Source organism: Eutrigla gurnardus, assembly GCF_963514095.1.
Source record: "Eutrigla gurnardus genome assembly, chromosome: 23".
In the NCBI taxonomy this organism is placed as follows: domain Eukaryota; kingdom Metazoa; phylum Chordata; class Actinopteri; order Perciformes; family Triglidae; genus Eutrigla; species Eutrigla gurnardus.
Genome location: NC_139934.1, coordinates 11787073 through 11803690, shown reverse-complemented (window position 1 = coordinate 11803690; position 16618 = coordinate 11787073). Strand labels below are relative to the sequence as shown.

Below are 16618 nucleotides of genomic sequence, written 5' to 3'. Positions count from 1 at the left end.
GGGGGGGGATCCACAGCTTATGGTAATGGGCTGTAATTAGGAAAGCTAGCCTCTTACTCCCTTTTATTGTTCATTTCCTTCTCTCTCGTGTTTTGGCAAAGTGTGACTAAAGCTGGTTGAGGCTAATCTGATGGAGTTTAGAAGTTACAGGGTTAGAATTGTTTTTGATAGTCCAAACTCTTGCAACAGGAGTCATTTGTGTTTACACTTTTCTCCAGAGTCTAAAGAGATGTAAAGGAGTAAACCAGTCTTCAATGTGACTGGTAAAGTGTGAACAGATAAATAAAGGGTAGAATAAGGCCACTGTTCACCCACAAATAAGGGAATTCCCAGGACAAGACTATTTGTTTCTTCTCATTTTATTCTTGATATTTCATTATACATTTGTATGTTGTTATACTATTGTGCGTTTCATCCTCTGGTCCCATGTGACACTGTCTGCAAAGCAAATTTCCCATAAATTACATAAATGTTTATAAAGTGTATTCTGGAAAATGAGCAGAAAGAAACGGAGAGCAGCTCTTCATAGACTGTCCATGCAGAGAGAGGAGGAGGAGGAGGGGGAAGGAATAACAAGAAGAGTTAAAAGCTGCCTTCAAGTGTACCTTTGAGACTTGTGCACTCATGTGCATTAACTGAATCCAGCCTGTAACAAAGTGTATTTTCTTGTTCAGTTTTGAAAAAATCAAACCAGGAAATCAAACATTTACCATTTTGTACTATTATCTATTCTTTAAAAATATGAATTTTAAAATGTATTTAATGCTAATACATAAATATAATTTGCCTTCAATAAAAAAAATACATTATTTTGACAGAGTTCACTTTGAAATAACAATAAAACATATACATAATACCTCGCTGTAGTTGTATATTTTATTCGTATTTTGTTGAATTTTTGCAGTTCAGGTTATTGTTAAGACTTAATCAAACCAAATCATATTTAATCCAATAGTCTGACCCGTGATAAAAGTAATAACTCCATAATCCAGACGGTGAATTGTTTTATTTCCGACGGTGTTTAAAGGCACCATAAGTATCCATGCAGGCAGTTTGGGAGAGAGAGCGCGCGAGGGATAGAGAGACGTTGGGAGCTTCAGAGGGGAGGAGGAAAGAAGGGAAAGGGAGGAGGAGGAGGAGAAAGAAAACGTTTGAAAGAAATAGAGAGACCTTCGAGAGGCCGGCTCGGTGGAGAAGCAATAAGTGGAGGTTGAAACCTCTTAAAGTCTCTCTCTCCGTGTGTGTGAGTGGATTGTACCGCTGCCGGGGAGCCGCTGGGCACGCGCCTGCTCCTGTGTGCGTCGTCGGGCGGATTAGATGAGTTTGACTTCACGATGAGGAGCGACCCAGTTCTGTTCACTTCCAACAGGGGTGAGTGGCTCATCCTGGGGCTTTTTTTTACTCTTTTTTTTCCGACCACGAAAATCACCGTACCGACATTCAGGACGAGCTTTCCGTAAATAACCTACGGGAAGTCAACACGGCCAAACCTAAACCTACTAAAGTTCTCAAGTCATTCATGTTGTCCTACCTTTGCTAGGCTATTAGCCGATAACGGGTTTGGGTCGGTACCGGACCGTTAGGCCTATTGCTTCTGGGGTATTTTGCATTTTAAATGTTGTACTTGTAGCTTACCTGTAGTTTTCTTTAACATTTAGGCTAACAGTCTCACCAAAAATTTAATTATGGGGCAAAAATACTGTTTTGAAGCCATTTTTGCAGTTTATTTAACAATATGGATTAGCAATGAGCTATTGTATCTGTGCCACGCGTGCACACGCACGCACGTACACACCCACACGCGCTGGAAGTATAATATTGTGGTGAAACTTCCACATCCACGCGACTGTCCATACCATGTTGTCATCTCAAATGTCCATAGAGCAGCAATGTGACTTTTAGGGAGGTGAATTAAATCTGAAAAATTGCTTTCAAATAAGCAATGTTTTTTTTTTTGTTTTTTTAAGTGAAAAAGGACAAGGCTAGTCAGTTCTCGTTATCTACCAAGGAGGGGGTGAGAGAGAGGAGAGGCACTGTGTCGTTAGGGTTGTGGTCGGTCCTCAAGTGTTTATGTAGGGGGAACTTCACGCCAAACTCCATTCAATCATCTGACAACAGTAAAGTGGCCTTTATGCACAAATGCACTCCTCCTTAATATGAAGCAAGAGCTTTTGTCTGCTGGAGTTGAGAGCGTTTCCTTGTTTCTGTAAGCCATGTAGCACTCGGATTGATTACAGTTCAACTTCCAGGGTTAGTTCAGGCTGCTCGTTGCTGCTGCCTTCGCCGTACAGTGGAGCTCGGTGGGATGATCGTGGATTAACAGGAGAGCAAAGTAAATTGAAGAGCGGCCCGTTCTTTGTTCGATACCTGAGACAGATTTCATGTTTGTATTTCACTTCAAAACATCAAAAACAGCTGCAGCTGCAGGAGAATATACAATGTAGAAAGATTGTACCTTCAACCCTCAGTGAAAACCAATGTTTTCTATGTTGGGTGTTCAAGTTGTCATAACTTTGTACCCTGACAGACTTCCTTCTCACTTATTGTGGTGCAAATATTAATATTTTATAATGGTTTGATGTATTTTATCATTTCAGCTCTCTGACATAGCCCATGCTTATGTAACTGAATTTAGTTTTTCTAGTTTTCTGACTTTGAAAACACAACATGACCTCATCGTTGCTATAACAGATACATCAACGACACACATTGTTGCATGCTTTACTGAAACATGAAATTACTTTCAACGATGGTATCACTTTGGCTAACCTGTAAGGTGGAAACAGGTTCTGTCCTTGTCCCCATATGACCTACATTTGAAATAATACAAACTGTGACTTTATAGACTTGCTAGTACCCTTCAGCAGGAATAAAAAGGATGGATTAGATTATGGATTAGACTATTATGCTGTGCTCAAATCAATTACAAAGCACATTTTCATAATAAATAGTAAATCAATAGCCTAGCACGCATTTTAAAAGTTGCTTGCTTGTCATTCTGCAGACAGACCTAACAAACCATGACTTCAGACAATTTGACTTCATTATGTAGCGATTTCAGCATCCTTTTATCTGTTTATTGCAGCCAAATCACATCAATATAGTTTATTTTGGGTTCATACCGCTGTGGTACACCATTCACAGTGAATCCTGCTTGGTGAAATTCCCCGAGCACCTCTGGGTGATGTTATGAACCCAGACAGCATGCCGTTTCATTACCCGGCGTATCTGGGACTTAACAACATGTACAAATCAGCAATGGTGGTTATTTCAGCCATTGTTGGTGTTTACATGGAGGTAAGCCGCCCCTCCTCCTCTCCGGCGCGTCTAACTCGATTGATGCAAATAAACCCAAGTAACGGAAGGCAAACATTTGCTTTTCATTAAGCTCAATTAAATGCTAACTAAATTAAATTAATTGGTAAACCCATCTTGATCATAGTCGATACACTTCAACAGCTCTATTAATGAAGGTTATTAAAAACACTGCTTTTCGTCCACATCGTTTACTTTCTATCAGATTTCCCAGTTCAACTAAAGCTGCCAGTGTCCAGTCAGACCAGTCCAGGTCAATATTGGGGTAACTCCAGACACCACAGCCAGAGGTTTCCTAACATGATCCTGGAATGACAACACAAATGCTTCATATCTCTTATTTCTCCCGCTTGCAGCGGTGAATGGAGTCCTACAATAACAGCACCTCCGCTAGCAGCTGCAGGGTATCGGGTAGCCCGACAGCGCTGCTCTGCCTGGCCTCTGGTCGGCTTCTCACAGACATCTATTGTGTATGGGGGTTGTAATCACATCTCAGTGGCACACGAGAATGTAGCAGATCATGTGCTGGGTTTGTTTTTGGACAAGGGTTTGACCAGAGTGAGTTTATGACAACCAATATGCAGGAATGGAATAGATGGTGAACCCAGCTAGTTCACCCAATTTCTCATAGGAATCATGAAGACACATTTTAGTATAGTTTTTATTTTGTAAACCACATTTAGTCTCGTTTTTATTCGTGTACGATATTGCATTATATATTCAATCATCGTAAACGTCACATGACCAGCATTTTCGTTGCGTCTCGTCTCATTTTCCTCACGTGATAAATGTTCTTTGACGACAATATTTCGTCATAATTTTCGTGAACGAAAGCAACACCAGGGCACTGGCCCTCCTACATGGAACCTGCACCTTCACCCTACAATGACATGCCAAATGGTTGTTGTGAAACGGGCCTATTGGACCCTTACTTGCTCTTCCTTCCCCATTGACTTAAGCTAATGGTGGAAACACAGTGAGCTACTTTGGCGAGTCAAGGATCGCTTTCAGCTAGTCCTTTTAAGATCTTTCCTACTCAACGGGTGCCGTGTTTTTAAGACAAAAATGCACAAAAGTGTTTAAGTGTTTATTGCCATTTATTATTACAGCTTTCCTCACGGAAACCCTGAGTTGACGAGCAATTAATCGGGGTGTGTGTGATGTGGGCAGAACGGGTACATGGTGTCACCGTTCTGGCCCACTTAGCCCATTTGGTTCTGCTTTAGATTTGGGGGTCGCCTCCCCTCTCCGCCTTGTACTGAAAGCCCCGTTCACCCCAATGATTGAAGTTTAAAAGCTTTCACGTGCGAGCCCCTCCTTTTTTTTTGGTGGCGGCGGGAGAAGATGGATCCCAGAAGTGGAGAGGAGAGATGAGGAGAAATGAGTTTGTAATCTCTCCCTCCATCCCTCCAAAACCAGCCTGTCAGTAAGTTGGCTTGCGGGAACAGAGACTTTAATTTTGGGCCGACTAATCATAGGCCTGCCGGCCTCCCCCCCCTGTGTCAATATTCTTCTGGAAAAACTCAAAAAGGAGGAGTGGGTCTTGGCCCAAGCTGGATCACAGTACAGATGACCCTGATAGATGTCAATAAGACGGTTTCACATGTCTTATCTGGCAACCGGCCTACTGACTTAACCATCATTATCAACCAAGCGGGAATCCTGCATCAGAATGTAAGACTCTTGGTCACCTTGGTCATTTGTGTCCATCGAGAGAGGATCATTTGTGGCGAGCCTCACCAGGTGTCTTTAATAGGCTTATTGTTGTAATAGGATGAGCCCGTTAGCTCGTTAGGCTTTCTGACTTGGACAAAGCTTTCGGGATTACACGATCAAAACTGGATTGGTGGCGTGCCGTGATGCGGTGGGGTGTGATGTAGCTAACGCAGCGGGGCTGATGTAGGGGGGATTTACACAGCAGGAGGTCTGGTCCTCCTGTTGAGAATGAAAACAAAGGAAGGGCCAAGTGCCGGACGAATGGATGCGCTTGTGAGCGCACACAACGTTTTTGCATGTGTAATTTCCACATGTGTTTATGTGGACTTGTTTATGTGGTGTGATGACATGTGTTTAGATCTGCCTGTCTAGCCACTGTCTTTTAGCCACACACATTTACACTCACGCAGATGCCCATGTTGGTTTTCCTTGAGCTTGGAGTGCATGGTGGGCTGCTACTGTAGGCGGGTTATAATGGAAAGGCCTGGAGCTGTCTTTGATTGAGATGCACTGATTTGTCACTTTTTTTTTATTTTTACAATTTCTGATTTAAAAAAAGCTGACCTGACAATTTGGATTTTATAAGAACTATAATTAACAGCATACAAATACATTTTTGCAACTGTGCATGTTTACAATAAAACATTGATGATTTAAAAAATAAATAATAAAAACAACTGTAAAACTGCAGGACCTTCTCTCACCGATACTCAAACAATCTCCAGATTGCTTGTTCAAAAAGGGCTCCAGTTTACTGGACAAATAAAAATCCAACTGATAATGAATTGTAGTATAACCCCCTTTATATTTGACTTGTTCTACTTCCCCAGAAGAAAAAAGGTTGTAACATATCTACAGGTCATTCTAATAACTAAGTCAACCACCCAACCTGACCCACAAACCGCTATATTTATGCATTAAAGTTGCACCATTCTCAGGAGGACTGAGCACTGTGGTTCTTGTGTGTTTGAGATACAGTGACGGAGAGAAGGGAAGACAGTGGACCATTGCATGCACCATTTCTGTAATTTTAGTGTGTAACTCACACGGTCTAGCAACTTGGCATATATTAACTACTTCCTCCTGAAGAAATGCATCTGACATGCTTTCACATTTGACGTGTGTAGTGTGAAACCACACTACACATTACCAATGCACTGATAAAGAGAATTTCAGAGTAACATTAAGCTTCATGATCAAAGTGAGTATTTGTTTCAAGCCTCCATATGTGCCCTCTCTCTGCCTCTCTCTCTCCCTCTCCAGTACAGTTAATTTAAACATTATGAAATGAACTCTGCCAAACCTCAGATTTCGGAGAAACCTCAAGTTGCCAGATCTATATATGTTATTACGAGCCATAACCAAATGACACATCCTGTTGTACATATTGCCTACATGTGTCGGTGTACAGCTGCAGTAATTACAGTCACATCATGTCCTCTGACAGGTCTGTCTGACAACATGATTGCTGTCCTGCAGTCTTTAGTTACTTAAGGGTGCTTCCACACCTGAAGTTGGGTTCCTTTGGTCCGGACCAAGGGGGAAATATAATGTTGTGGCGGTTCCTGTTAACACTGACTTTTTACCAACGGACCAGAGGGGTAAACTTGAAGTTTGACTGGAAGCTCATCGATTGGACAGTTGTGGTATTTGTCATGCTGCATCATCAGGACCCCTGTGGGGAGATTACATTTTGGTGACTTACAGCAGTATATGCTGCACGTTGATGCTTCTGATGTTAGTTTCTTTGAATAATAGATGATTATAAGCATTATTTGTATTGTTGAGTCAGCCACGTTAGACAGTACAAACAGTACAAAAGTGCACTCCAAGGTGGCTGGTGCGAACACATGCATGAGGTGTATTACTGTGGGATCTCTGTCACACACTTTTAATGGACTTAGTGAACTCATAAAGGACATTGAATCAGTGTAAGTGGGTGCTGCCCATCTGATCACATCTAAGACTGTGTCTAATCCAGTGCTATTTTAGTAAGTTCAGGCTATTCAGCACCTCAGCACCAAGTACTTAATTTACTCTATACATTTTTTTTTTCATAAGTTCTGCAAACCTAAGGGAAACACCCTGTTAGCAATGATGGCAAAAAATAGTAACTCAGCAAATCAACATTGTTGATTTATTTTGTGCTGATTGATAACTTGTCTGTGATACCTCAACTGAGACTATTCCTTTTAACCCTGCACCTGAACCAACCTGTGCTTTCTTTTCCTCGAATTGAAAAAAAAAATAAGAAAAAGTGCATCACATAGCACAATGTAGTGAAAGTTGCAACCTATCCAAAGCATTTAGTTGCAGTCGGGTCCTGTAAAGTTCAATACTTCACTCAGGAACGCTTCACCGAACCGCCAACCTTGTGATTAAAGGTCGACCTGTTTAAAACCCCGAACCACAGCTGGCCCTAAAAGTTAGGTCGGCTAACGTTTGCCAGAGAGTTTTGTGGTGTCCTTGTGAGTGGTGCGGTGGTGGTGAATACTGTGATTTTTGATGATATTTATTGTATTCAGTGTGGATGGGTTGATACCTGCTGCATCAGATCGATGAATCCACGCTTTGGAATAATTCCAGTGCACTGCTTGTATCTGGGTTGGGTTGTTGTGTCATCAGGGGATAAATTAATGATCCCATGATTGCTGCCATAACTTAATAAATGAAAAAGTTGAGTCATTCCTCACACCCAAGGCAGCGACCATTCCCAGTCCAATCAAGCAAACCACATGTCCTCTCGTCCCACCAGAAGATAGAAAGCCCAAAGCTGGATCTTCCATACGGTTCCCTTCCTCCCCTTTACCCCGTCTCCCTTTTCTGGGCCTGTGGTTTTGAGCTGAGCACCCTCTAATTATCTTTTTAAAAGAGATACCAAAGGGAGCATCATCATATCTGTCTTTAGCCTGCTATTGGAAAACTCTTTCTCCCACCCCATTTCCTCCTCTTCTCTCATATCTTCTGTAAACCTCTGTCCCTCCATATCTAACCCCTGCCCCCCCCCCCCTCCTCTTTCAGGCTTTTGCACATGTGTATTTGCGGTCAGGGAAACATCTGCTCCGTACAGTAAACCACCTGTACTGTTCAATAGCAGTCAGCTCTGCTTTGTGATGTTCGCTTGGCATGTCCAATGGGAAGAAGAAAACACACAAACCTCATAATTACAGACCTTTAGAAATAGGGAGAGAGCGAGACAGCTTGTCTTTCATCATAAACTAATGCAGCATCGCCCGTTCTCTGATGTCGTCCCAACTCTTCCTCCAGTTCAGGGCTTTACAAACTCTTGTGACTGGTAATATTGCTTGACTTCTACAGATATTCACCAGCAGTGCAGATGTGCAAACCTACCAGCACATGAGGCCTTTTCTCATTATAGGGATAGATAAGGTAGACTGTGAGCCAAACAAGTAGATTAGATGTTTTCAGTCATGGAAATGAAAATGTGGACCAGTTGTCATCATTTGAGAAGCTGGAGCAAGTGATTCGATAGATGACAGAACTTCTATTAATGTAAAAACGTATTCATTTTATGGTATGCAGTAATCTGATGTCCCTTATATTTGGTTTATGTGATTTCTGTAATTGTTAACTTCATATATTCGCCCAGATATCACATTAAATAGCCTTTAATCAGACTTTTCAGTGACAGTTCAGGTGGAGAGTGGTACTACAGCGTGGGAAACGTAGAGAGGCTTCCAGAACAAAAAAACACAAAACAATAAGTTCAGATGGAAGTTCTGTGGGAGGTTGATGAGGGAACAGCTTTCCAGTGATGCCCTGCTTTGTTTTGGTGGCTCATTGGAGGCAGTAACCATGGCGATGCCAGCCCATAAACCAACTTAAATTAACAACAACCGCCATCTTACTGTAACTCTCAACCGACGATGCAACTAAGCTTCCCAGAACCACAGGAAGCGCTCAGTGACGATGATTGGGTGGTTGACTCATTAAATGCTTTAGCCTTCGCAGTCTCTCTCCTCAGTTGGCCCGGTGGATCGATCTATTATCACCTGCGACTAAGAAATGGAACGAGTGTTTGTACCTGGACATCCTACTTTGGCACGAAACCACAGATGTTTCCAAACATATTTCAGTTTTTAATTTGATCAAACATGGCATGCAAGAGCTGGCGTGCCATCTGCTGATCCGTCTTTAGATGTGGATTTAATGTTCTGTAGCTTTAGTTTAACAAATTGTGGCCTCTAATTATACACCAAAAATAACCACCTAAATTGGCCATTTAGTCGAGTACTGTATTTTGTTAGTATAAAAACACATGAGGGAAAACAAACACACAAACAACACATGAGAATTTCCTCTATTTTTTACCCAAAGCAGATCGACTTGAGTTTCACAGGTTTTACTGTCTCACTGTGTCACTTTATTTCCCAGCTAGACATGCAATACATTGTTAGCCGCTCATAAACGCCATTATTTGGTCGCCAACAAACAATACGTGTATTCATATTGAGTTGTCCGGTACAGGACGTTCGGTATGTGACATCCTTTTGGAACCACTTGTGACTCAAACAGCTGTTTATGTCCACAACGCACACGCAGAACAGATACAGACAGCCGATACAGAATTAAAGCATATGGTCACATGTGTGTTCACATGAGCATTTTAGTCTGTTGTGCATCCTGTCCTGTATAAATGAGCCTAAACTACAGCCCAGTTCAGGAATTCTCAACAGGTCAGATTCTTATGATGCAGGACTACAAAATCAGAAATACTTAATTGATGCTGGGATTACAGATGTTTGTGTTGTATACCAGTATTTGAGTACCTTAGAATACTTCTGCAGCAGTGGCATGACTTTGTGAAGATGATGATGGTTTGTTCTTAGCAGGACACATTTTGTTAAGTGAAAAACCCAATGTGTGTCCTCAGTGAGAGAAACTGGATTTCCTTTGATCCCAGATACTGTGTGAGGAGACAGATCCTGACCTGAACGCTTGTCAAAAGGCCTGACTAAATGCATTCCTGAAGTGTTAAAGACGCCATTGATGACAAAAAACGCAGACACCTGAAGCACACACACACACACACAGAGTGGGATAACATCTGTCAGTGTGCTGTCAGTCACAACAGCTGTGTTCTGGGAAGAGCACTCCTCCCTCCAACCTGGCTAAGCATTTTTTTTTTCATTTTTTCCACCGACAACAATAACTGAGCCGCAGGGTCTCAAGTTCTCCCCAAGACCCAAACATGATCCCGTTGCCTCGCAAACACACACACACACACACACTTCACCCAGGAAAATAGCTTTTGTCCCGAGCTCCGGGAAGTGTGAATACCTCACAGTGAGTGAAAACATCCCTCTGACATGTCTAGGTGTTTTTAGTGGCTTTGTGGGTGGGGGTGGAAGGAATAATTGTTTTTTGTTTTTTTAGGAAAGAGCTCCTATCATTCGTCATGCAAGCTTAGTTTTGACACAGCAAATGCGGTAAAGTGATTTGATTTTATGCAAACCGGCCGAGCCGGCATTTGTCAGTATATACTGACAAATGACACATCAGGGCGAATTGGAAAGCAGCCCGCTAAATAATAATAATACACTTTTTTTTACTTTAACATGGCCTACAAAACACTTTACATTAACGTCAGCAGGAAAAAAAGAGAAAGAAAACAGTTACACAGCGCTTACAAAAATATGATCAACAATATAATAAAAAATGCATAAACGTACACCACAAATCAACCCCAGAACTTCTAAATTAAAGCAAAGCCAATGAAAAGAGACGAGTTTTTAGATTTTTCAAACATTCAACAGACTCAGCAGATCTAAGTTGAGGGGGAAGATCGTTCCCATGATATTAAAGAATAAAGGAAGTGGAAGTGAAGCGGGGGAATTGAATGAAGTAGTTTTTGCACAAAGGGCACGGCTGGTTTGTTTGAATGAAGAGGTATTTTCTGCCCGCCCTTGGGCCCTGTCTGAGGGTGGTCTTCCTCGCTCCATGCCACTTCATTTAGCTCCACGCCTTTGGTGATGCAGAGAGTTTGCTTTAGATTTTAACGACAGACACGCAGGGTTAGCTCTTTTGACCACCCCGGTAGAAGCACAAGCATTGCACAGGTTGCAGAAAGCTCTATGAAACGGTAAATGGAGCAGTAAAGAGAGCTCCGCTGCTCTCTGTGTAATATAAAAACAGGCATGGTGAAAGTGATACCGGGTGTGTGAGGAAGTAACTTTACAGTTACTTGCTTTGAGGAATTATTCTGCTTTTAAATAGACAGATTGGGTGACATGATGGATGGTGCTCCCATCGGCCCTGTGGAGGTCATGCTATGAGTTCTGTTTTTGCTGCTGATATTAGAGGCAAGTGTTTGACGAGTGTGGACGACTTGGGATATTTTTCACACTTTTGTCCCTTTCAGCCCTTCAAACCCTTTTTTTGTGCAAGTCCACATAGACCTCAGGAGGCAAATAGAGAGGCAAAGTCCCGCCTCTTCTGATGTTCCTCATAGGCCCTTATTTCAGAAAGTAGTCAATAGTGTGATGCATATGATGCCTGTCAATGTAAAATAAAATATCGATAGGTTTGTCATAGTGTCACTTAGCTTTGTATGAAAAGGCTCAGTGAACTACATAGTTAGTGTGAGTAACATTACATCCTGGTACTGAACACACAGACATCGTAGCTTCAGAGAGAGACTCCACTTACCACACTCTTGGGGGTTTCGCCTCTCTAATTACCTACTTACGTGTCTTGTACTTACACAAAATGCAACTTTCCTTTGGCATGAAAAGACATAGCAACCAGATGCAGCTAAAGCCTCTCAGCTGAGAAAACGCAGGGTCCCTTTGCCCTTCTGTGTTTCACATTTACGTAATTAATTTGTTTTAATTGGCGCTATTAAGTCAATAATTATCGCCACAGGTGAAATTCCATCACTCTCTCTCTACTTCTTTTTCATCTCACTTTCAACACTGCTTTCTCTCTCCTCGCTGGTTTGCCTCCATACCTGCCCCCCCGCCTCCCTCCCCCTCCCGTTGGATAATCGGATTGTGTGAGGAATGTGTGAAAACGTCTGTGTGCTTCCAGCCTCAGAGCTGCTGTCCGTTACGGGAACGCCTCCTGCTGCTGTCATAATGAATTATGTTTTCATTGGAAACCTATAAAATGTCTGTTGGAGAATTCATTATCTGATAACGTAACGGAGAGATATTCTGATGAGAGTTATTTTGGGATGGATCTTGTCCATCATGAGCCAACTACCTGCAGTCTCACCTGTTGTTGGTTAGTTGTAGATACTTGTTTATATCTGCGATAGGCAGAGTGAATTATGATCACATCAGATCTGGTATTCAGGCATGTTTTGAAGATTGAAGAGTTTGTTGCATCATCACAGATACCTGGCATTAAATGGGAGCAACCTCTAGTCCGAGAAGAAAAGACATATTGGTACATTCTAATCCCTAAGAGTACAACATGTGGGTGGAGGGCTGGTTAGTTTTAGACTCCTGCATCTGTAGGAAATAAACCTCAGCACATTAAAGTTACACTTTGCTGGATAAAAAGCGCAAAATTGTTGGAAGATCCAAGATTTGAGTGGACACACCAGCCCAACCGCAAACACCAAACTCACCATACAGACAGAGAAAATAGTCAGAATTTCTTAATTCACATTCATAATTCATTCACATAAAGTATTGAAAAAAGAATCGTTGTGGTATCAGATTCAACTGTATTGGTATCGAAATCTGAAAATTTCAAGCTATACTCGTCCCCTAATCATTTTGGTAAGCCAATGTGATAAAGTTGCTGCTTTTCACGCTAATTGACAAGCGTATTTGCCGGAAAATAGGATTGTGGTATATGGTGACACAGTGGTCATTCAGCTCCCATTTAAAACAATAGACGTCTTTTGATGCACATCATGTGGTTCCGGCGTGTGCTGCCCTTAAGGAACCCATGACGTCTTGTGAGTTATGGTGATGGTGATGCTTATGTGGTCAAGCAGCAGATTTTCTGGTAGTCTAGATGGCCTTGTAATCTTCATGTGAATTTAAGTTCCCCTGGCTAGCAGTGATGCTGCAAATATGACTCAGGCTTTTATTGTGAAAGGTAAGAACGAAAGTAGTGGTTTACGCTGCATAGTTTCCCAAATTAATGAATGAATGTCCGTTGTGGGCGTTTGTCTTGTGATGCTCTGCTCACTGAGTGATTTCAGACACAGCCTGCATTTGTGACTTTTGTTTACGACAGAATACCTTTCTTGTTGCTCATTTGAATCTTTATCTTCCCTTGATTTCTAATGTTCTGGTTTTGTTGCTCTTTTGAAATGTGTAAGTCAACGAGGTACTCTTCTATCTCTCTTGAATGTTGATTTTGTCATTACTTAACATAGCAGTAATTGTAAAAATCTCCTTCCTCATGCAAAGATGGATAATAGAATGGGCGTAGTCAAATTTTACAATTTTAATGCAATTAATCATGACTCAAAATAATCATGACTCAGAAGGATTGAGTAAAAATCCCTCTGCTAAAGTGTCTTTGTGCAGGACACTGCACCAACCATCCCCTGAACTCTGACCTCTCTTTAAATTCCAGAAGATGCGACCTTGTGACTGGAAAAAGGGTCGCACTACAGGACAAAAGCAGTACTGCATTCATTGAATTTGCATCAGGATGCACATAAACAGCTGCAACAAAGCAATTTTCTAGGCAGTTTCTGATCAACAAGTTAAAACAAAAGTGTTGCAAAGTGGTGTTACAGCTACTGCATCTTCCTGCCCCCTGATTGCTATAAGAAAGGCATTCATGAATCTCCAATTCCCTCAGCTGCTCAGAGTGGGGCCAGGGTAACATCAGTGTGACGCAGGGTAATCGCTGGAAAAGAACACGGAGCTCCGGCAACCTCCCCCCGACTTCCCAATCAAAATAAACGTATCATCATTAACCCAACTTGCCCCCTTCAACCTGCAGCTGCTTTCCAGCGTGATGTCGTCACATTCGATACCATCACATGTTGACAGTAAGCTTGAGTTGCACCGAAACAGGCCAAGACCCCCGAGTTTCAGAGAGACGCTTGTTATCTTGAGTGCCTCTGCGTTGCCGTGCAGAGCGTGGCGGCTCCAGGTCACGGTTGTGAACGCGATGCGATGCCATCCATATTACAACAAGCTCTCAGATAGGAGTATGGACATAAGCACAGTCGAATACTGCGCACACATACCTCACCTCTTCGCTATATTTTCATTCCCCCCCTTCTTCTGTGTGTGTGAGCTGTTACAGTAAACGTTCCTATTAACCCACTAAATCTGCTTTTCACACATGTTTATTATGTACTGCTCCAATTAAAAGGGGCTCAATATGAATGACTCACTATAAGCACCAACCAGAGGATTCTTGCTTAATACTTTGCGTGGATGAGCTTGTCAAGACTCAATCTGACAGCTGTAATGTTAGAGCAAAGGAAGACGACCCATCAGAGATAGGGCGTACGCTGATAAAGGCACTCGCCGGCCAATCTGCCCCCAGATATGGGCATCTCGGTATTTCTTATGATAGCGTCTGTGTGACAGACAACTTGAAGCGCTTGGAGCGGCTGCAAAAAGAAAGGCGAAGAGCTGGGTGCATGTGGCAGCGTATGCTCTCTCTTCATTGGGAACAATTGGATGAACTCAGGAAAAAAAACTCTGTGAAAAAGGGCCTAGGGAGATAAAAAGTTGGCCAAACTATTTAATATCCTCCCCAAGGCTGAAGATTAAAATCGCTTATATAAAGGTGCACAGAGAGTTCACTTTTCCTGTACTGCATATGGGAATACTGAAAGCAGCTAATCGGGTTACTTGAGCATGTAAAAAGGGTTCGTCAGTGCAGATCAATGATCACATATGATAGCTGTGATAAACGCCTTCAGTGTGTGAAATAATAATATGAATATACGTGTGTGTGTGTGTTTGCTGCAGCGATGGAGGAGCTGGTGTGTGAGCTTCGTCTGTTCCTGGACCTGTTGGACCGGGAGTATCTGAGCGCGGGGGTTCGAGAGAAGAAGCTGCACCTCTCCAACATCCTCCACAGAGTCCTTGCAGATAAAGGTGAGCTCATTTTCTTACCCCGGAGATCAAAAAATACATCTGATTGTGTAATCCTCCATCATAAAACAACTGTTGAAATTTGCTGAACTGCGCTGTAACTTCACTCATCACTTAGGCAAACTGTAGCAGCTCAAGCACTTTGATCATATGCTTTATTTCTGTAATGTCTACGATTGAGTGTAATCACATATTGCACATAAATAAACACTATAGCATGTGTTACTTTGTCCCGGTGTGAATCTGCAGTGGGAGGAGCCTGAACGCTGTGGGGAGAAGGACTCGCCCTCCAGTCTGTTTGTGTTTCGCCCCGCTCATTGGCACATTAAGATGATGCCGTCATGAATGAAACGTTTGAAATGCGTCCACGGATGAACTCGACTTCATTTCAACAGCGTCGGCACACACTTTCATGGTCCGTTGAGCTTAATTAACCCAGCTAACTAAAACCAACAACAACTAGCCAGCTGCCAAAACTGTCTGGGTAAAAATTGCTTTCCAGAATTTCAGCTCTATGTGTGCGCATTGTAAAAACAAACAGCTGTTTGGGTCACAGGGCGTACCAAAAACATGTCCCATACTGAACCGAAGGAATACATGGACCGTTACAACCCCTGGACTTATACTTATTATAATGCCAACATGCTCCACGGCATAGATCCACATGAAATAATTGCTATACCTATCAATCTATCTACATCCCCATCAACCCACAGTAGTACAGGTGGTTCCTGGGAGTTGGAGGATCCATCCATCATAAAACTAAGTCCGATATTGTGTTTTTACATCCTACACGAAGGGCAACACACATCAATGTACAACTACTTGGACACAAAAACTTGGGTCCAGGTTGGAAAGTACCAAAGTTACCCTTTTAACCTTTTGTGATCATGCAACATGCTTTTCAACATTTTTTTTGTTGCAGTGTGACGATGCGGTGAAGCATCAACCAATCATATATTTAGTTCCTGTCAGTTACCAGTTCAACTGCATATCTACCTCAACAAATACTTTAACGGCAGCTTTGCAACATTCTAGCTGGCCATGCTTGGCCGTTTTGCTGCCGTTGGCATGAACACAGAAAGACTTTTATTTAAAGAGATCGTGAACTAACCATTATTTGAGTCTTGAGCTGGTATTTGAAAACTTAATTCAGTTGTTTGAAGGTCTATCAGCATGAGGTAAAGTATAGTTTTTATGGTGACAGAAAAACACGAGAGGACTTTCCATTTTAATTTCAAGGAGCCAGATTTGAGTCTGAAATTGAAAATGCATAATATCAAAGTTGTAAAGTATAGTTATAAACTTTCTCTCCCTGGCTTCTCCTTCCCAGAGCCTTCATTCAAGTCAGAGATCCACAGTGGTCTGCCCGCCCCGCCTCAGATGCCCCTCCCTGAGATCCCTCACCCCTGGCTGGTAAGACTTCTATCCCAACCCCATGACCTGTGACCTTTAAGTGCTTCCTACAAAAGCTGAGGAGTTACCTGGAGACATTTAGTCCTCCTGGGAGCACCATAGTCATTCATGCTCAGCCTCAAATG

At 42.3% G+C, this 16618-nt stretch overlaps 1 protein-coding gene across 2 annotated transcripts in view; it reads left to right on the top strand.

The window, feature by feature from the left end:
- Positions 1-1106: 1106 nt before the first annotated feature.
- The window catches only part of afap1 (actin filament associated protein 1), a 42335-nt gene continuing 26823 nt past the window's right edge, over positions 1107-16618 (top strand). The window contains exons 1-3 of one of the 2 annotated variants that reach the window (XM_084003360.1): positions 1107-1371; positions 14952-15080; positions 16411-16493. In XM_084003360.1, the coding sequence (XP_083859486.1) occupies positions 1335-1371; positions 14952-15080; positions 16411-16493 (249 nt within the window). In that variant the 5' untranslated portion in view covers positions 1107-1334. The remainder of the gene's footprint in view (positions 1372-14951; positions 15081-16410; positions 16494-16618) is intronic. The other variant, XM_084003359.1, reaches the window with a different exon arrangement.